The following is a 22,723-nucleotide window of genomic DNA, read 5'->3' on the forward strand; positions in this document are numbered from 1 at the left end:
ATGTTGTATACACCTTCCGTTCCTAAATATAAGTCTTTTTAGAGTTTCCATTAGGAAACTATATACGGATGTATATAGACATTCATTAGAGTATATATTCATTCATTTTGCTCCGTATGTAGTTCCTTAGGCCTCGTTTGGTTAAGAGGGATTGGGGAGGTTTTGAGAGGAAAATCTCCGGGAGGGTGAGAAACCCCACAGATCCTCGGGCGCCCATTTGGTAGGAGGGGTTTGCTTAGCCCAATCCCCTCCGTTCCCCTTCAATCCCTTCCTATTCATGTATTTCAAAACCCTCCCCGGGGGATTTGAGAGGATTGGGTGGAACAAAGGGATTCACCCCCTCTCAAAACCTCCCCAATTCCACTTAACCAAACGAGGCCTTAGTGAAATTTGTAAAAGAAAGATATATTTAGTAACGGAGGAGTAACACTTATCAGTTGGAAAAATTAAAAGAAGGAAGAAAATGTAAACACTCCGAGAAACAATTACTATAACGGAAGTGGGATTTTCCCTTTGAAGCAACACGCCGGAGTCCAGTTCACTCCGCTGTACGATCCCATCCCCTCCGCATCGGCAAGGCACGGCGCCGACGCCGACGCCGATCGCTCCCAACCCAGGGGCCGCCGGGCGGCGAGCATGAAGGCTCTCCTGAGCGCGCACGCCTCCGACCTGCTCCGCGGCCCGCACCTCGTCCGCGCCGCCGTGCTCTTCTTCGCCTGCGCCGCCTCCTTCCTCGTCGGCTACCGCTGGTCCGACGCCTCCGCGAGCCCCCTCTTCTTCTCCTCCGTCTTCTCCCCCGCGCCCCCCTCCTCCCGCATCTCGTCTCGTTCCCCTTCCGTCGCCATCTCGCCCAACTCTAACATCTCCTTCGACCCATCCCTAATCCCCGCCCCCGCAGCTGCTCCGCCCGCTTCGTCTACTCCCAATGCCTCGCCGCCGCCGCCGCCTCCAGTGGCATCTCCGCCACCTCCAATGCCAACCCCGTCGCCGCCGCCGCCGCCTCCCCTACCGCCCTCGCCCCCTCCCCCGCCCGCCCGCCTCGGCATCGTCGGCGAGGACGGCGCTATGCGGGACGACTTTGACATCGGCGCCGGCGTCAACGAAACCGATCTGGCCACCGACGAGGGCGCGCCGCAGGAGCCTGGCAATGCGGGCGCCGGCCGCGGCAACAGGGTTCGGGTTGGGAAGTTCCCTGCCTGCCCCGCGAGCATGAGGGAGTACATTCCCTGCCTCGACAACGACGAGGAGATCAGGCGGCTGCCCTCCACGGAGCGTGGCGAGCGGTTCGAGCGGCACTGCCCGGCCAAGGAAAAGGCCCTGAGCTGCCTCGTGCCAGCCCCCAAGGGGTATAAGGCGCCCATCCCCTGGCCTCGGAGCAGAGACGAGGTGAGCATTTGTGTTGATTCTTGCCTCCGGCTCAACTGGTAAAGAACCTTTCAGTTTTACTGCAATGGAACATGTCTTTTTTTTTTTTACTGTAGCAATGTTCTTGGGTTTCTGCCAGCACCTCTCTGCACACAGGGTTTATTGTTTCAGGAATCACAGCACTCAAAGTTTTAGCTTGAATGAAATAGACATGATTTAAGCAACAATTGATGTGTGCCATATTGCTACGGAATCGAATTGAACCAACTGATTTGGCTTTTCTATCCAGAAACTCCAGCATCCACGTAAAGGAATTTCTGTAATGTAATTCTGTGAATTGCAGGTGTGGTTTACCAATGTACCTCATACACGATTGGTTGATGACAAAGGAGGGCAGAATTGGATTACCAAGGCTAAAGATAAATTTACATTTCCTGGAGGAGGAACCCAGTTCATACATGGAGCAAATCAATACCTGGATCAGATATCTCAGGTTTCCCTTGGTTATATTATAAATTACTCAATTTTTTTTTTAGAAACAGGAAAGGTAACTTTGAATTGCTTAAAATAGGAAAAGAAATGCGTAGTTTAGTTCCTGTAGAGTTAAAAAAAACAGAACTTAAAACATATGGGTTCTACATGCATCAGTGCTTAACAGGAACATGCAAAAGACAAATAATGGCTAAAGTTTCATGGACTACATCAGCTTCCACTGCTAAAACCTCTACCATTGCTGAATCTCATTTGACACGCATATTTCTCTGTTTGTCCAGATGGTACCAGATATTGCATTTGGCTCTCGCACTAGAGTTGTTCTTGATGTTGGCTGTGGAGTAGCAAGTTTTGGTGCATACTTACTTTCACGTGATGTGTTGACATTGTCCATTGCTCCCAAAGATGTTCATGAGAATCAGATACAGTTTGCTCTTGAGCGTGGTGTTCCTGCAATGGTGGCAGCATTTGCAACACACCGACTATTATATCCCAGTCAAGCATTTGAGATTATCCACTGTTCCCGCTGCAGAATAAATTGGACACGTGACGGTGAGCACTCATTATGATGCGTAGTTGTATTCCATTCCTTTTATTGATAATGCACCTGAGCAACACCTACTTTATTCCTTTGATTGACAATCCACTTAATTCCTGTTGTCATAATCTTCCTATTTCTAAGATGGAATCCTGCTCCTGGAGGTTAATAGAATGCTAAGAGCTGGTGGGTATTTTGCTTGGGCAGCACAGCCTGTTTATAAGCATGAAGAGGCCCAGCAAGAGGCGTGGAAAGGTATTGCTGCTTAGTACTATGTGGTAATTTTGTTTCTTTAGGGCTATATATACTACTCCCTCCGTCCCAAAGTAAGTGACGTGGAGTATGTGTCAATTTACACTGTTGTTATTTTTACACAAGATGCATCCATAGTTGTCCTGTCCATTTGTTGATTTTAAGATTTAGCCAGAGTAAATCTTGTTTTGTTTTCAAACCGGATTCTGTTGATAGGTAATGGAAACAAGAAGTTCATTAGGGCTAGAGAGGGAAACAAGTCCGATGTACTGCCAAAAAACTCGATCTTGAGCTATAGGCATTACCTAGTGCATCTGTTTTTGACTCGTGCTATCCTATTGCAACATACAAACTGATCTCATCCAGAACAACTTAACATAGTTTTGACAGGAAAAGTGTCATCGTATTGTGTATGCCTTTATCTTTGGCATATACATATGCTTTGACCTGAATTCCTGTGCTCTACTACCTATTTGGCTGTTCCCGGCTTCCCGCATAAGTTAAATTGCACAACTAGAAAGAGGATGGATTCCTAACAATATTTTTCTAGTAACAACTATCTACGCCAAACTGCTAATATGCACAGATGGCCTGATTAAATCTACAGTATGACAGAGACATTCTTTCATGCAAAGGATGAGGAAGTGGAACTGCATAGTTAAACTGCAAATCCTTTTGATGTTGTAATAATAGTTTCTGATAGCATTACTTATATCCGGTCAAGAAGCCTCTGATGATGAAATGCTGCATTGTTTTTGTTCCTCTCTTCCTAAATGATTGCTTACAGATAAATTTATTTGTAGAGATGGAGGACCTCACAACCCGACTTTGTTGGGAGCTTGTGAAGAAAGAGGGATATGTGGCTATGTGGAGGAAGCCTTTAAATAACTCATGCTATATGAGCCGTGAACCTGGGGTCAAACCTCCACTTTGTGATACTGATGATAATCCAGATGATGTCTGGTATGTTTCGACCTCACTTGACCTGGTTCTATTATTGAAGCCTCAGTTTAACACTGTAGTCACTTCTTGGACAAGTCTTGGCAGTGGAAATAACTTAATAACTCTCATTACCGCCACATGTTTTCTCTCTCATTAAGATCTTTAATTCTTGTTGGACCTTAAAATAGCACTTCAGATGACAACGATCTTTCATTTCCATCACCATTAGCAAGATCTGTCGAGCCATTTTCCATCAATATGACAATACCTGATAAACACAAAGCATGTTGACAGCAAAATCTGCAAGAATGTGGCGTATAATTAATGCTGGGGCAACAATGTGTTTTAACCTATTCATCTTGTTGTTTGAGCTAAGATCATTTAACAGCTGCTGAAAGTCATATATACTGCTTCTCCTTTTGGACTATTATACTGGCACTGAGCTTATTTGACACAAACTTTTTTGGTGCTATATGTTCTCTTCGGTTTCAGGTATGTTGGTCTCAAAGCATGTATCAGTAGATTACCTGTAAATGGTGACGGATCAGCTCCATTTCCATGGCCTGCACGCTTAATGGAGCCTCCAAGGAGACTTCAAGGTGTTGAAATGGATGCTTACTCATCAAAGAATGAGCTTTTCAAAGCAGAAACGAAATTTTGGGATGACATAGTCGGAGGTTACATTCGTGTTTTCAAGTGGAAAAAGTTCAAACTCCGGAATGTAATGGACATGAGGGCTCGATTTGGAGGGTAATTTATTTGCTCAAAGCACTTTCTTTCCTGGTCCCTCCATTCTCTTTTTTAGTTTTTTATCTTGTTGTTTCAAACATCGAAATAGTCTCCAATACGCATCCCCGCCATTAGAAGGTTGATAAAAATGCAGTGACTTGGAGGTACTTATGATAGCAAAATTACTAGATGGAGCACTCACATTTGTTTACATGAATACAGACCAAGAATACATAGAAATACTGCTAGAACTGATGACCTTGGCTGTCACAACCTTGTGCTCTAATACTAGGCTATGGGTTGTCCTGAATACAAAATAATCAGCAGATCAGACTTTTGTGTTTCATGTGGAATATTGTTTGTTTTTCTTAATATGTCATTTCTATTGCCAATTTTGGGTGTAGGTTTGGAGCTGCATTGATCGGTCGCAAGCTTGATTGCTGGGTGATGAATGTTGTTCCTGTCACTGAGCCAAACACGCTGCCTGTAATTTATGACCGGGGACTTCTTGGAGTGGCCCATGACTGGTACGTTTTTGGTATATTCCTTGCCTGGCATAATCTTAAGTTGGAATTGCTCTTCTTAAAATATATTGCACTTCAACATGGAGTTCTAAGCATAGCATATCAGCCACCTATATTTTTTCCTCATTGCATTTTGTCTTCCTGAAGTGTTTGAATTAGTTCCTCAGAATGAGTTGCCATGCATTGAATTAGCCAACATTTTTTATTATAATATTATCAAATTTCTTTCTAAGAAGCAGCAGGTAGATGCTTGACGTGAATAAGCTAAGCTAATGGTGTAGTTTCCACCTTGATATTGCCCATCCTGCAATTTATATGTTTATATGGACAGGTGTGAACCCTTTGACACATATCCAAGGACTTATGATCTACTGCATGCATTCGGGCTATTCTCAAAGGAGCAGAAAAGGTAACCAGCTTTTTTGAACATAAATTCATGTTACTTATTTGTCAGGTTGCTCCAGGAAAGATATGTAGAAATCGCCATGGTTGTGTAACCCAGGAACCCAAGAATGCAATTGAGAACAAACTTCTGCTTTAGGCCTTCTAGCCTTTAGCAAAACACTAGTTTTGTTCAATATGTGCAATTAATAGATAAATCAGTAACCTAAGCACAGTGATGTGCTTACGTTAGAGATGGTTTATTACATGGATACCCGGCTATGTAGCTACGTTTGAACTCTTTAAGCACCCGGTTAACAATAAGGTGCTTGGATTACTGTGTCATCTATTACTCTGGTAGTTGTAATGCAGAGGCACGGACCTTGCATCATCCATCGGATATACCCTATTTGCATCTCACCACATTTTTTCTTATTGCCAGGTGTAACGTCTCAAGTATCTTGCTTGAGATGGATCGCATACTCAGGCCTGGTGGTAGGGCGTATATCCGCGATAACAGGGAAACGATAGAGGATATCAAAGAAATAACGGACGCCATGGGGTGGAGATCCACTATACGTGAGACCGGTGAAGGCGCGCATGCTAGCAGGAAGGTTTTGACGTGTGACAAGCCGATGGTGCGCTAGCCGATCAGATCAGGCAGACCATTCTCCGGCAAGCAATGCCGCGGCGGGCGCCTGCAGTTTTAGTTCTCCGGCACCGTTGGAACTGACTACCAGAACTGCAGTGGACTGGAGGTTGACATCGCGCTCCGTAGATAGGATACGTGGAGGTCGAAGCTGTAACTTAATTTGATTCATCATTTGTTTGTACAAGTCCGATCTAGCTCGGCGTGTTCTGTTGTAACATATATATACTAATATATATACAGTGATCTGAAGAAGACTTCTCAAAGGTTTTGGTGTATAGAGAATGGATGAGATTTCTTTTTTCTTTTTTTGGGAGAAGAGGATGGGTGAGATTTTTGTTGCGCTGCTTGTGATGAAAAGAGTGGTTTGCTCCTTTTGCGCGCATTGTGTCTATTCTACTGATAGAGGTTTACAAATGTTCTGTTACTGTTTACGTTGCGCGCATTGTGTCGAAGCTGTAACTGGCGTTGTCTCGGCAGCTTTTTCATGTCACTGGCGAAGAAGAAGCATGTCATTGGCATCGAATCAGTCAAATCCCTCAAGGACCACCTCTGTGGTGCTTGTGAGTCTGGGAAAATGATCAGATCCAAGCACCCCTCGAAGACTATCATGACCACTACTCGTCCATTTGAATTGCTTCACATGGATCTATTTGGGCCTACTCATTATGCCACTCTAACAAATGCTGCATCTTTATATGGCTTTGTCATAATTGATGATTATTCCAGATACACTTGGGTGCATATCATTCTGTATAAAACTGAAGTGCAGGAAGTCTTCAAACGATTTTCCTCAAGGGCCTCGACGAACTTCGGCGTCAAGATCAAACACACCAGTAGTGATAGTGGAACAGAATTCAACTGAAGTGCAGGAAGTCTTCAAACGATTTTCCTCAAGGGCCTCGACGAACTTCGGCGTCAAGATCAAACACACCAGTAGTGATAGTGGAACAGAATTCAAAAACACTGGTCTTGATAATTATCTTGATGAACTTGGTATCACTCACGAATTGTCTGCTCCTTATACTCAACAGAATGGCGTTGTCGAAAGAAAGAACAGGACTCTGGTTGAGATGGCACGAACCATGCTTGAAGAATATCAGACTCCTCGTCGTTTCTTGCCTGAAGCAATCAACACTGCTTGCCATATCATCAACAGGGTATATCTTCACAAATTCCTCAAGAAAACCTCATATGAACTCCTCATTGACAAGAAACCCAATGTAAGTTATTTCAAAGTCTTCGGTGCAAAATGCTGGATTAGAGATCCTCACCATAGCTCAAATTTTGCACCTAAGGCACATGAGGGTTTTATGCTTGGTTACAGAAAGGACTCGCACACCTACAGAGTCTTCAACACCTACCATAACAAGGTTGTTGAAACTGTAGATGTGCGGTTCGATGAAACTAATGGCTCGCAAAGAGAGCAATTGCCTCCTGATCCAGATAAGTTGTCTCGTGAGGAAGCAATAAAGCTCAAAGCTACTGAAGACATTGTTCCTACTGAGGAAATTGCTGAAGAAATCATTCCCAGCACTGATGAAAATCAAGAAGATGCTCCTGAGGAAATTTCTCCAAAATCAATTCCTCAGCCCAGACGAAATCCCCAACCAGCTCATCCGAGGATTGCAAATGAAGTAGAACTTGACAAAATCCTCGATGACATCAACGCGCCAGGTCCTCTCACTCGCTCAAAAGCTTCACACTTAGTTAACTTTTGTGGGCATTCTTCTTTTGTATCTATCACAAAACCTTCAAAAGTTGCTGAGGCTTTTATGGAACCGGAGTGGATTCAAGCCATGCAAGATGAACTTCTTCAATTCAAGCTAAATGACGTATGTGAGCTCGTCAAACGACCAGATCCTCGCAAGCACAATATCATCGGCACCAAGTGGATTTTCCGAAACAAGCAAGATGAGGATGGTCAAGTGGTGAGGAATAAGGCATGACTTGTAGCCCAAGGCTACACACAAGTTGAAGGAATTGATTTTGATGAAACTTTTGCACCTGTTGCTAGACTTGAAGCTATTCGAATACTACTTGCTTATGCTAATCATCATAACATTACCTTATATCAAATGGATGTGAAAAGTGCATTCCTCAATGGTAAGCTTGAGGAAGAAGTATATGTTGCTCAGCCCCCAGGTTTTGAGGATCCAAAGAATCCAGACAAAGTCTTCAGACTCAAAAAGACGCCTTATGTTCTCAAGCAAGCCCCTCGGGCGTGGTACGATACATTGAAGGAATTCCTCATGAAGAAAGGCTTCAAACCTGGCTCACTCGATCCAACTCTTTTCACAAAATCCTAGGACAATGAACTATTTGTGTGCCAGATATATGTCGATGACATCATATTTGGCTGTACTGACAAACCTTACAGTGATGAATTTGCTTACATGAAGAGTGAAGAATATCAGATGTCTATGATGGGGGAGCTGAAATAAATTCTTCTTAGGTCTTCAAATTCGTCAACAACGCAATGGGATCTTCATATCACAGGAGAAATACCTCAAGGATGTTCTGAGGAAATTCGACATGCATGAATGCAAAGGCGCCAAGACTCCCACGCCTACCAACGACCACCTCTGCACTGACGAAAATGGTAAAGAATTCGATCAACAGGTATATCGCTCCATGATTGACTCTTTACTGTATTTGTGTGCATATAGGCCAGATATAATGCTTAGTGTTTGCATGTGTGCACGTTTTCAAGCAAAACCGAAGGAATCACACCATAAGGCTGTGAAGCATATCCTTCAATACTTAGCTCACACACCAACACTAGGATTATGGTACCCCAAGGGCTCAAATCTTCATCTTGTGGGATATTCTAATTCTGACTATGCTGGTGACCGTGTGGATCGCAAGTCAACTTCTCGCACTTGTCATTTCCTCGGAAGATCATTAGTTTGTTGGTCCTCAAAGAAGCAGAAATGTGTTTCTCTCTCTACTGCCGAAGTTGAGTACATTGCTGCTGGATCATGTTGTGCTCAATTGCTATGGATGAAGCAAACCCTCAAGGACTACGACATCAACATGAAGAATGTGCCTCTCTACTGCGACAATGAGAGTGCAATCAAGATTGCATACAACCCAGTACAACACTCGAAGAGTAAGCACATCCAGATTCGTCATCATTTTCTCCGAGACAATGTCCTCAAGGGCAATATCATCATCGACCATGTGAAGACCGACGATCAACTAGTTGATATCTTCACTAAGGCCTTGGATGAGAAAAGGTTTTGCAAGTTGGTGGTGTGAGGTAAATATCTTAGAATCTTCAAATGTTTTGTAAAAACATGCACACATCCTAACACTTATGCAAAATTGATGACTTAGATGTGCAACACACGAAGAATCGATTTTCTTCAACCAATGAAGAATATCACTCTTAGTGTGAGGAAATTAATGAAGAATTTGGTTCTTAGGGCCCTACGACAATTGTACGCGGCGCCTGAAATCATCATTCTTATACGGTGGGTGTCACGCCCAAGATGCGACCCTATCCTCAATTTGGCTCGAGGGCCTCGTCAGGGATAGAAGCGCATCTCGTCGTGTCGCAAGAATGAATATCGTTACAAGTACATGTACTGAAAAGAAGAGATAATTACAGAGTTGGCTTACACTCGCCACAAGCTACATCAGAGTCACATCAGTACATTACATATTCATCAAGAGTAAGAGCAGGGTCCGACTACGGACGAAAACAAACAACAAAAGAAGAACGACGTCCATCCTTGCTATCCTAGGCTGCCGGCCTGGAACCCATCCTAGATTGATGAAGAGGAAGAAGAAGAAGCAACTCCAAATGAACAATCAACGCGCTCGCGTCAAGTGACCTTTACCTGTACCTGCAACTGGTGTTGTAGTAATCTGTGAGCCACAGGGGACTCAACAATCTCATTTCCTAAGGTAACAAGACTAGCAAAGCTTAATGGGTGAGGCATGGTTAAGTGGTGAGGTTGCAGCAGCGGCTAAGCATATATTTGGTTGCTAAACTTACGATTACCAGAAATAAGAGGGGGGTGATCTACGCATAACGGACGTGAGCTACTGATGATCAAGTGAATGATCCTGAACACCTACCTACGTCAGACATAACCCCACCGTGTCCTCGATCGGAGAAGGAACTCACGAAAGAGACAATCACGGTTACGCACACCGTTGGCATGTTTTAAGTAAGTTAGCTTCAAATTATCTAGAACGAGTGTTAAACAAAGTTTCCATGTTGCCACATAACCGCGGGCACGGCTTTCCGAAAAGATTTAACCCTGCAGGGGTGCTCCAACTAGTCCATCACAAATTACCACAAGCCGCATAGAAATCCTCAATCACGAAGCTCGCGATCTCGTCGGATTCCCTAGTGGAAAACCTCAACTCTGAGATTACCCAAAGCATCACCGGAATCCCGATGCACAAGATATCTCGTCAAAGGTAAAACTAATCCAGCAAGGCCGCCCGTCGTGTCGACGATCCCGATAGGAGTCGCGTACCTCGTTCTCAGGACACGGCGGATGAGCTAGATGTCGGGATCGTTAAACCTCCGGGTGACCAGAGGGGCGCCAGACATCGCTCAGGTGGGGCCAACACTCATGAGGAGCACTGGCCCGGGGGTTGATTAAATTATCCTCGGGGTCCGGAAAGTCCCTATGCAATTTTATTAGGTGTTTAGGCAAATGTAGTACCAAAGTTGGGCCTTGCCAGACCAGCTTTAATCTAAAACGAATTATCAAGGGGGTCCCCATAACAACCCTGATCGTGTTAGGAGCGCTCATTTATGGAACATAACACCGGTAGTCGGAAACTAAGGGGGCAAAGGTGGAACAAAACACCAGGCTAGAAAAGGCCGAGCCTTCCACCTTTTACCAAGTATATAGGTGCATTAAATTAAATAGCATTTAATATGGTGATATAACAAGGAACCCATGTTTTCACATGGAAGCATCTGCACCTGCAACTAGCAACGCTAACACAGGGTTAAGCAAGCGGTAACATAGCCAATCAGTGGTTGCTAGGTCGAACAGGTTGAAGGTAATCATGGCATTGTTGAGAGGCTGATATTTAACATGTGGTAGGCAACGAGACATAAACGGCAGCAACGGTAAAACTAGCATGGCAATGATAGTAATGGTATCTGGGGAAATGATCATCTTGCCTGAGATCCCGTTTGGAAGAAGAACGACTCCGTGAAGTCGACGAACCAACGTAGTTGAACGGGTCCTCACATTCCGACACGCTTGCGGAAGTCTATCGAGACGGAGCAACTGGAAACAAACATCAGCACAAATATTCACCACACGATGCACAACATGATGCATACCCTAATATGATGCATGATCAGTTCAATGATGCAAGGGATGGCATGGCAATTCACCTCACGCAAACTCTACACATTAAGTGAAGCTCGATATGCAACGAGTTACATATCGACGAAACTCCACATTTAATTATTTATTTCACTCCCGATTATTTACACGGCAATATTTAATTGTTGTTAACATGGCCAGGGGTGAAGCGACGGTTCTACGTGTCATCCTAGTCGGTTTAACTCGCGGAACATAGAACGAGCTACGACACAAGAACATGCAACACAGAATATATGCCATGAATGCATTATGCATGAAAGTTCATTACATCACGGCAAGAAGGGTAAGAAGCATATGTCGCCACGACGAGCGAAAAGGGTACTATGTCGGCAAGATGGAAACGATGCCACGACAACGTACCTATCCCGATACTCGTCGAGATATCGTGCCAACGTATATGAAACGTGTGCGGGAACGTTAAATAAAGGATGGGGTGATCCTGTATCTCGGGTTCCCATGTGTCGAGGCACGACGAAAGAAGACAACGGGCAACATACGGTGCATACATACATATATTCATACATCACTAGTACACGGTACACGACATGTCCCATCGGTATACCTTCGAGGCGTGCATATCGGAGCGGATCGGGTCGTTGAAGGAGAACAACGGTCGTCGTGGAAGTAGTGGAAGTCGTGGTACTCTGATCTCGTCGACGGTAGTCGTTCCCTTGGCGTCAGCACAGGGTCTTCGGCGTCGGTAGTCGATCACGTCTTCGTCGATGTACACGGTTCGTCGAGGACGTCGTTGTACACGCGATCTTGTCAACGAACCATGGTGGCGGGGATGGTCTAAGCGGCGACGTTCCAACAGGCAGCCGGGCACGACAACAGCAAGCGGCGACGACAGTCAACACCACAGCAACAACGCGGCATCAAGCTACATTAGCTAGCAGCAGCGGCTAGCATCTAGCAGCAACACTCTAGCAGCAAAGGCACGTGGCAACAGCAAGGCAAGCTAGCACACTACATCAGCAAGGCAACAAATAGCAACGGCTTGCAGCTACGGCGAGCTAACAGCAAGCACAACAACCATCAGACAATAGCAATAGCATGCATAGCAGCTACAGGCAAACACACCGGCACATGGCAACAGCAACAGCACGCAGCACAACGCATGGCAGGGCGGCAGCAACACGCAAGCAAACGGCAACGCGGCAACAGCAGCGGCGACGACAGTGGCTAACAGCAGCTAGCAACCTACATGCAGCAGCAACAAATAGCACAGCGACAGCAACAGGGCGGCTACCGGGAACTCGGCATGGCTCAAGTTGTCCATGACCGTGGACACGGCTAATCGATTAGGTTTGAGTACTCTGCAGAGTTTTGCACACGTTCCCCACAAGATTTGATCGCCTCCGTGTATGTCCTCGCACTTCAGGGTGTTTGAAGACCGGATGATCAAAACATGGTCTTTCAACGGGTCCCTCTGAATCCCTGTCGGTGCCCATCCATTCCTACCGTTCTTCTACATCTGCTAGCACCGCCTGTCCAGAGTCGCCGCGTTGTCCAACCAAGCCAGAGCCCATAATGACTTGTGGCTGTGCAGGTAAGCCTTGGGTCTTGAAAATATCCGTCCGTCTCTTTGAGCCTGGGTGAAGCTTTTCGCAGGATGTCATGGCCGTCCCCAGCATCCCGGGTCATCCACTGGGTTCTCCAGGGAGCCGATCAACCGTCCTTCACCCAGTGTTGTATTTCGTCCGAGGTCTTGGAAATCTTGTCTTAACCGGTCTTGATTATTTAATCAACCCCGCATCACTCGTGTTATGCACTCAACCGAAATCCCGTCTACTCAAGCATAGCAATATGAACTTTGTCGTCCCGGGGCCAAGTATCGGGGTTGTTGTGTGCCTACCACATGATACTACAATCTATACTAAAATTTCCAAGTACCTAAGAAGCATGCAAATTTGGGCATAGGATGGTAGAACTACGATGCATAAAACATAGGTGATAGTATGATCAAAGTGACTTGCCTGGTGATGTTGACGAAGAAGAATTTCTCGAGAAATAACTTGATAGACTACTCGTCACTCTCCGATGAAATCTATATAACAAACATATCATTCACATAAGCACTCATACTAGCAATCATTCTAGCAATCAAAACAAAAGAGAGAGCGAAAAGGAATCCGAAGGAAACTTCAAATAAAACTAGGGAGTCTTCTACTACGTCAAACACTAAATAGTTTTTGTCCAATAGAAAATAATAACAAGGAACTAATATATAAATTTAACTAAGATAAAATAAAGTATTTTTCACAAAACTATTTGAAAGTATTTCCAAACGGGATTTGAAACAGTGGAGAAACCAATTGCAAGTTACTAAGGAACTAGAATTGATTTCATGCAAACAAATAAGAATAAATAAAATAAAATTTTGTTGTTGTTGAAAATTTACTGGTAAATATCAAAAAAAAAAATATAACTTGTCACAATTTAAGAAAAACAAATTAAGAACAATTAATACAAAAGAAATAGCAAGAAAACAAAAAAGGCTAAAACAGAATCTGTTTTGCTTAAAACCCTAAGTAAAAATATTGAAAAAAAACTGAAACTTAAACTACTGAATGATATGATCAATATGAAGCAGCAGCAAAAAGAATCAAATTAAAAGCTATTTTTAAACTCCCAGAATAAGCAAAACAATCTTTAATTCAAATCTGATCTAACTCGATTTTTATAAATCCAAACATAGACAAATTATATATCTACAGAAACTACATAAAATTTGTGATCCAATGCAAAAATAATCACCTAATTTGGAGTTACACACTAATAGATATGAATTTTCTAAGATTGCAGTTTTCTGAAAAAACTGCAATACGGGATTTCGTGGATCTCACCGGAGTTAGTCGCCGGAGTTGGAGAAGACGGCCGGAAGGTTGCTCCGGTGGCTGTCCGAGGCCGTGGAGGGGTCCAGGTGATGGAGGAGGGCTCGGGCGGAAGGTTGGTGGCGTCGGCGGGGCGTGGGGGCGACGGGAGGGAGCAGCAGGAGCTCCGGCGAGTTCCTGTTGGAGACGAACTCCGGCGAGGTGGGGGCTGCGTTCCGACGAGGGGAGGGGCTGGGCTATGGGGAAAATGGGGAGAGGAGGTTGAGGAGAGTATTTATAGGGGCTCGGGGTGCTCGGAGAAGGAAGGAGCAAGGAGATCGGAAAGGTGGAGATTCCTCTCACCATGGCTATGGAAGTTTCCTGTGCACGTGAGGAAGGAGATAGAGAAAGAAGAAGATCCTGTTGGGCCAGTTTTTGGAAAGGTCTTAATGGGCCACCGTTTATTTCCATTTAAACACGATTTCTTTCCTTTTTCAAAACTAGGAAACTAAAACGATAAAAGAGAAATCAAATCAATTCGGAATATAGAGTTTCTATATACTAAAATTATCAGAAAAATAAAATCTAAATGATGGGCATTTTTCCACGGCAAAAATAAAAACTTCAGAAAAAATTATTTTCACAAAATTCCCTAAAAGATTTATTTTCTTTTGCAAATAATTTTCAAATGACCCTCTAAGTTTTAGGGTTCAAATAACTTTCAAAACGCCCGTGTGTTTGAGGGTCTTGTTCCTCCTCTCTTTTGTGTTTGACAGAATGTATTTCCCGGCATTTCTTGCACGAAGAAAACAAATAGAAATGCAAAAGAATTCAAATGCAAATATCCGTTCAAATTCTTTATAGTTGAAGAAGTCACGTCATCTTCTCTCTTTGCTTTTTAAAATGATTGAATTTGAATTCATCGGAGAAAGGGAAAGTCATTTTATTCCCTCACATTCAATTTTTTAAAAAAGTTTCAAATTTTCACTCAAGTTTCAATCACTCAATCAAACAAACAATCATTCTAATAATTATTTTAACATTCCAAAATTTGGGATGTTACAACACGCGATCTTGTCAACGAACCATGGTGGCGGGGATGGTCTAAGCGGCGATGTTCCAACAGGCAGCCGGGCACGGCAACAGCAAGCGGCGACGACAGTCAACACCACAACAACAACGCGGCAGAAGCTACATTAGCTGGCAGTAGCGGCTAGCATCTAGCAGCAACACTCTAGCAGCAAAGGCACGTGGCAACAACAAGGCAAGCTAGCACACTACATCAGCAAGGCAACAAATAGCAACGGCTTACAGCTACGGCCAGCTAACAGCAAGCACAACAACCATCAGACAACAGCAACAGCATGCATAGCAGCTACAGGCAAACACACCGGCACATGGCAACAGCAACAGCACGCAGCACAACGCATGGCAGGGTGGCAGCAACAGGCAAGCAAACGGCAACGCGACAACAGCAGCGGCGACGGCAGTGGCTAACAGCAACTAGCAACCTACATGCAGCAGCAACAAATAGCACAGCGACAGCAACAGGGCGGCTACCGGGAACTCGGCATGGGGCAACAGGCAGGAGGAGCTCACGAAGAGGAGGAGGACGGGGCCTTGGAGGGCTTGGCAGCAGGGGAGCGGCGGCGGGGCGCGCACCGGCGAGCGGACAACGGCCGGCGAGGGAGGAGCGGCGACGCGCCGGCGACGGAGGGCGTAGGCGGCGGTGCCTGCCGGAGGCGGCCAACGCGGGCTCGCGAGGGGCGTGGGGCGAGGCCATGCACGCGCTGACGAGGAGAGGGGCGAGGTCGAGGGGCGCTGCTCGGGTCGAGGGGCCTGGCACGGGCCCTCCTCGCAGCAGGCGGCGGGCGACGGCGCGCTCGGGTCGAGGGGGCGAGCACCGGCGACGGGAGGCGCGGGGTAGAGCAGCTCGGGCTGGGGAGGAAGAGGCGGCACAGGGGAGGAAGGAGACGAGGCTCGGGGTCGAGCCGAGCGAGGCCTCCTGCTCGCTAGGGTAGCGGGGGTTGCTGGGCCTGGGCCGGCTGGCCTGGGCAGGCTTCCCTTCCTGCTGGTTTTTCTTTTATCTTTTTTTTAACAGAAAACTTAAACAAAAGAAAAAAAGAAAAGGTTTAAACAAAAATAAAATAAATAAATGCTTTTGGCTTCTTGAAAATAAAATATACCCCAACTATAGAAATAGTTTGGGCATTTTTTTAAACGAATAAAAAAACCTCTTTTAAAGAATACATTAAAACCTTTTTTTAGAAGATAATAAAATAAACCCCTTTTGAGATAGAAAGAGACTCTAATTTTAAAATAAAACAAAGGAAAAAAAATAAAGGTTACCCAATGGGTTGCCTCCACCTTTAACAAAGGATTTTAAAAGAAGACGAACTTATTTTAAAGGGGTGAAACTGAAATCTTTAGCAAAACCACAAAAAAAATGAAATAAGAGGGGAGAGAAGGTTTTAGGTCTGCGGTGCAACAGGGTTTGAGGTGGCTCTCACGCACCCACACTCATCACTCCAACAAGACAACGCCACTCACAAGGCACTGACAAGCAACAACACGGAGCAACAAGTAACACCGACAAAACACAGTCGACATGATGCCATGCATGATGCGATGATGCAAACTAAATGACGATGCAACGAACGAAGAAAAAAAATAGCCACATGACGGAAACGGAAATAGAAGGGGGAATCTTCTGGGCGTCGGTCTCGGGCTGTCACAGTGGGTCATGCCACAACCCAACTTTGAAAATCCTCAAGTTGAATTTCTTCAAAGTTGTTTTCCTCAAGTTGATTTTCCTCAAAAATTTTGTTCTTCAAAGTTGATTTTCTTCAAAACTGAAATTCATCAACCTAACGCTTTGTCACAAAATCCTCAAGTTAGTCAAAATCTTCAAAACACTTGATGATTTTCATTTGCCTACACACACACACACACACACACACACACACACACACACACATATATATATATATATATATATATATAGACACACACACACACACACACACACACACTATGATTTCAAAGTCCTCAACAACATTCACTTATAGCTATTTCTTCAATTTGATATTTCATCTAAGTAAATGTGATCGGACCCTACTCACCCCTATGCTTTACTCACCGAGTCTATTCAATTCTTCATATGCATTCTACTTGAAACTTAGTTCAAAATCCTCACCGTGTCCTTGTCAGATGATGATTTTGTAACAAAATCCTCAAATCCTCAAAAATGACAGTAACCGAACCCCACTTCCCACGATCAGATAAGCACGATCTCCACTGTTTTAAACTCTGGCTATACGTGTCATGCCGAGACGAAGTGGCAAGGCCAGTTCGGTCCGAAAGAATCGGCCGGACAGTTTTCACGAGAGCTATAAATATGCCCTTACCCCCTTCAGTCAAAACTCTTTGTTCCTTCTCAACCTTCTCTCCGCCACAACAAAGACCTAGCGCCACCGCTAGAAGCTTCGTTGCCGGCGAGGAACAGCTTCACTGCCTCGACCTCTCCGTCGCCGAACTCACGCCGGAGCCGGAACATCTTCGTCCGCCGCCGCCGTAGCCGTCTTCTACCGCCAAGTTAGGGCGCAGTGGACTCGCACCGAAGAGCATCTACTGTTGCTTCTTCTGTTCTTCGTGCTTGCTATATAGGGTAAACAAAATCTTATTTTTACCGTCCCTCTCGATCTACTATTTTACCTTAGATTCGTGAAATCTGTTTTTTCCTTAGTGTCTATCAGTCTCTATTCCTCAAACACTACTTATTCCTCAAACACTTGATGAATTTCACTAAGCAACTTTCACGTGATTCCTCAGTTGTGCAAATTTTCGAATCTGTACAACTCTGGAACCCAAGAACAGAGTGCTTAGACAAATTCCTCAACCCACTGGTCAAATTCCTCAACTTTAAAATTCTTCAATTTCTTCAAATCTGAGAACGCATATGACCTCTCCAAATTCCTCGCACCTATACTCTGTTCACAGGTACAAAATGTCAGCTGATGAATCTCTAGGTTCTCATCAACTTAACTCATTTGCAGCATTTCTTGAAGAAAATCTGCCAGTGTCATCAGAATCCTCAAGAGTTCAAATTCCTCAGCAAAACCCTCAGCTGAAGAAAATGGAAGATGACATGAAGCAAAAGGGTGACAAGAAACTGGAACAGAACACTGCAATCGATATCCCTGAGGATATATACCTGGACTATTGCACGCCAGATGAGCAAGAGCCAATGCCTAAGAGGAAAATCAGGCTCCAAAAGATAGAACGCAGGTGGGCTAAGGAGTGGAAGGAATACTACTTCGTCACTCCTAAGTACGCGAAGAAATTCGCCCTGAAGCCACCTGACAAGAGGCCTCCTCTCGAGGATCATCATGTTGCACATCCTTCAAGCCTCAAGACTATTGATGATTATCCTAAGGAAAAAGACAAACACTTGTCAAAGCTTCAGAAGAAAGCAGAAGCAGCGGTGAGGAAATTCAACGAAGAACCCTCAGCCCGAGGAAAATCCTAATCCCGAGAGAGACCCTCAGCCTGAGGTTCAGGGTGAAGAAAATCCTCACCCTAAACAAAATCCTCAACCTGAGGCACAAGCTCATGAAATTCCTCAACCTGAGGAACATGCTGAAGAAAATGCTCCTGCACCCAATACAGAAACTGCCATTGTAGTTGTCAACACTGAGATTGCAATGATCATATCTCCTCAAGAGAAGCAGCAAAATCTCCAGCCAATTCAAAATCAGCCTTTTTCAAAGAGGACAAAGTTTCAGAAGGAGGCGTTCTATCAAGAACGCATGTATTTCATTGGCGACAATCCTTATGACAAGCTTCGCATCAGGCATAGGAAGTTTTGGACAAGGACTCAGCTCAACTATTATGCATCTGTGCTCTGTGGAAGAAACAAAATATTTCAGCACAGGCATATTCCTCATGTTGAGTTGGAAGAAATTCCTTGCTTCGCCCCAGTCCTCAACGTTCTTCATGAAGCCGGACTACTGCCACTTTGCACTGATATCTGTGACTGGAATAGCGACATAATTCTTCAATTCTATGCAACTTTGCTCATCTCTGGAGATCCAACAGATATCAACACTTGGGTGCTGGACTGGATGACGCATCACACACACTACAAGGCTCCTGCCAATGAGCTGTTGCGAGTACTTCTGGTGTCAATTCCTTCAGAACATGCTGTGAAGATGTATGATGAACGGGAGTTGCCCAATAAGCTGATGGAAGTCCTCATGAAGCCTTTGGCCAAGGATCAACCACCGAGAATGACTTTTCAGGTTCAAGACTTGAAGTATGAACCCAGGACTGTCTACAGGATTCTGTGCAGCGTCATTGCTCCAATCAAGGGCCATGATGATGAAGAAGATGTTGTAGGCATCATGAAGAATATCATCTTCAACATCATCCATGGCATTCTAATAAATCTTCACGATTTATTCCTGAGGACTCTGGCTGACAATGCTATGTCACCCTTTGACCTGAAGATTTACGCTCCATGGATCATGAGATTCATCAGACGCAGGTCACGCATCAACTATCATGCTGATTTCAATAATCACATTGGATATATGCCTCCGATTAGAGTCAACAAGAAGACTTTCGAGCCAGTTGAAGGAAAAGGCAAGTCTGTGATTGATACGTCTCAAACGTATCTATAATTTTTGATGGTTTCACGATGTTATCTTGTCTTCTTTGGATGTTTTATGTACCTTCTATATCTTTTTTGGGATTAACTTATTAATTCAGTGCCAAGTGCTAGTTCCTGTTTTTTCTGTGTTTTTGACTCTTTTCACATCTGATTTTGGAACGGAGTCCAAACGGAATAAAAACCCCGAAATGATTTTTTTCCGAACGGAAGAAGATCAAGGGGCCTGTGGGCCAAGCCAGGTGGGCTCTAGGGAGCCCACAAGCTCCCACTCCGCCACCAGGGGGGAGCCGGCGGTGTCAGGGCTTGTGGCCTCCCTGGCCTCCCCCTGACCTAGATTCTTGGCCTATATATATTCCCAGATATTCAGCAAAAAATCAGGGGAGCCTCGAAAATACTTTTCCGCCGCCGCAAGCTTCCGTTTCCACGAGATCTCATCTGGAGACCCTTCCCGACGCCCTGCCGGAGGGGACTTTGGAGTTGGAGGGCTTCTTCATCATCATCATCGCCCCTCCAATGACTCGTGAGTAGTTCACTTCAGACCTACGGGTCCGTAGTTAGTAGCTAGATGGCTTCTTCTCTCTCTTGGGTCTTCAATACAAAGTTCTCCATGATCTTCATGGAGATCTATCCGATGTAATCTTCTTTGGCGGTGTGTTTGTCGAGATCCGATGAATTGTGGATTTGTGATCAGATTATCTATGATATATATTTGAGTCTTTGCTGATTTCTTATATGCATGATTTGATATCCTTGTAAGTCTCTCCGAGTCTTGGGTTTTGTTTGGCCAACTAGATCTATGATTCTTGCAATGGGAGAAGTGCTTGGTTTTGGGTTCTACCATGTGGTGACCTTTCCCAGTGACAGTAGGGGCAGCAAGGCACACATCAAGTAGTTGCCATCAAGGGTAAAAAGATGGGGTTTTTATCATTGGTTTGAGATTATCCCTCTACATCATGTCATCTTTCTTAAGGCGTTACTCTGTTCTTATGGACTTAATACACTAGATGCATGCTGGATAGCGGTCGACGTGTGGAGTAATAGTAGTAGATGCAGAAAGTATCGGTCTACTTGTTTTGGACGTGATGCCTATAGATATAATCATTGCATAGATATCGTCACGACTTTGCGCGGTTCTATCAATTGCTCGACGGTAATTTGTTCACCCACCGTCTACTTGCTTTCATGAGAAAAGCCACTAGTAAACACTACGGCCCCTGGGTCTATTCACATCCATCGTTTACACCTCCGCTTTTACTTTGCTTTGTTACTTTGTTGCTTTCAGTTCTCACTTGGCAAACAATCTATAAGGGATTGACAACCCCTTCATAGCGTTGGGAGCAAGCTTTTGTGTTTGTGCAGGATCTTGAGATACTCCTCCATTGGATTGATACCTTGGTTCTCAAACTGAGGGAAATACTTAACACCGCTACGCTACATCACCCTTGCCGCTTCGAAGGAACACCAACGCAAGGCTCCAAGGCCACGGGGGAAATCCTTTGCATACTTGCCTAGGAAGTCCCTTAAGGCGTAGCCGCAGCAGAAGGATCAAGCCAAGTATTCTCCCATCGACGTGCCTATTGCTGGCGCCATTGGAAGGTCTTTTGTTGCAGTAGCAGTGATCGATGAAGGTAGTCGGCCCCTTGATGGCCAGTTTCGTGAACTAGATGCATATTCTTCATGGGATGATACTGAAACCCAGGAGCCGCCAAGCCCAGTTGCCCCAAGGGTGATGACTAACAAAGAGTTACTCAGTATTCATCAGAAGGTCGATCGCAATCACAAATGGGTCAAACGCCAATTCGGTGCCATTGTGAAAACCCTCAATGAGACTGAGAATGCAGTGAAGATTAATCACCACTATCTTCATGAGGTTTTTGATCACACCTGGGCCACACTGGCTCATTTGAAGACTCCAGCAAAACTTGACGAATTGGAATTTACACACGACTTTGACTGCTCATGGCCACCAAAGAAGAAATTCAAGCCAATTCCAGTTCCAGACCCTGAGGACAGTTCATTTTCTTCATTCCGCACTGCAGAACCTGATGAAGACCAAGAAGGTACTGCCACTGGTCCAAGGAGGAAGCCCGCACCCAAGAATCTTCACGCGTCTTCCTCAACTGCCAAGAAGTGAAAGTCTTCAAGGGGCTTAGTCATCAGTTTTGTTCCTTTTCGTCACTTGATGACAAAGGGGGAGAAATCTGAGAGTTAGTCTTCACGTGGTTTATATTTTGGGGCTTATGAACTTTATTAAGTTACAAACTCTTGGTTCTTCTGAAGTGTTTTATGTAATGAGTTGTAACTTAAGCCCGATGGTACTCTGACGCTTTTGAATGTTTTTCTTCGCAGGCTTATTCCTCAAAATATTAATGCACGCATGCTGAAATTCGTCAGATACCATTTCTCATCATGCATCCTCAAATTCTTCATATTATATGTCATATGTATGCATGATTTACAAGACTCAGGGGGAGATCTCCATGATATAAATCATCAATGTGCATTTGCTGTGAAAAGAAAAATCCTCAAAATATGCACATCTTGAGGGGGAGTCTCTGTGTATCTTGATTTCAAATTCCTCAAATGAGTATTTACACTTCATATTGTTATCCCCGTTGAAGACTTAACCTAATTGTCATGAACCACCAAAAAGGGGGAGATTGTAAGTGCATCTAGTGCCCTTAGTGATTTTTGTGGTTTGAAGAATTATAGGTTAAGTATCTAATGTGTTCGTGAGTGTACACAGGATCTATAAGTCGCTGAGGAGTTTGAAATATTCGATGAATATCGACCCCTAAAAATGTATATCTTCGGTTGAAGAAATTGGTCGTCTGCTGAGGACTTTGATCGCGAAGAAATTGCGATGAAATTGATATTCCTCATGAAGATATTGAAGATGAGGAATTCGGTGTGTCCTGAAGAAAATCAATCCGAAGACTTTGAATGTGAAAATTTATTCTTTCTGTTTCATTTTCTTCACTCTTGAGTCATAGGAACACCG

The 22,723-nt window shown here is 44.5% G+C and overlaps 1 protein-coding gene across 1 annotated transcript; it reads left to right on the forward strand.

The window, feature by feature from the left end:
• The first annotated feature begins 439 nt into the window (after positions 1-439).
• LOC123444906 (probable methyltransferase PMT11) lies at positions 440-6,150 on the forward strand. Its single transcript, XM_045121792.1, has 9 exons — positions 440-1,386; positions 1,709-1,858; positions 2,139-2,409; positions 2,540-2,650; positions 3,451-3,610; positions 4,082-4,339; positions 4,723-4,845; positions 5,174-5,251; positions 5,666-6,150. Exons 1-9 carry the CDS (start codon positions 637-639, stop codon positions 5,868-5,870), a joined length of 2,106 nt encoding a protein of 701 aa, XP_044977727.1. The 5' UTR covers positions 440-636; the 3' UTR covers positions 5,871-6,150.
• Positions 6,151-22,723: the final 16,573 nt, after the last annotated feature.

Source organism: Hordeum vulgare, chromosome 3H, assembly GCF_904849725.1.
Source record: "Hordeum vulgare subsp. vulgare chromosome 3H, MorexV3_pseudomolecules_assembly, whole genome shotgun sequence".
In the NCBI taxonomy this organism is placed as follows: domain Eukaryota; kingdom Viridiplantae; phylum Streptophyta; class Magnoliopsida; order Poales; family Poaceae; genus Hordeum; species Hordeum vulgare.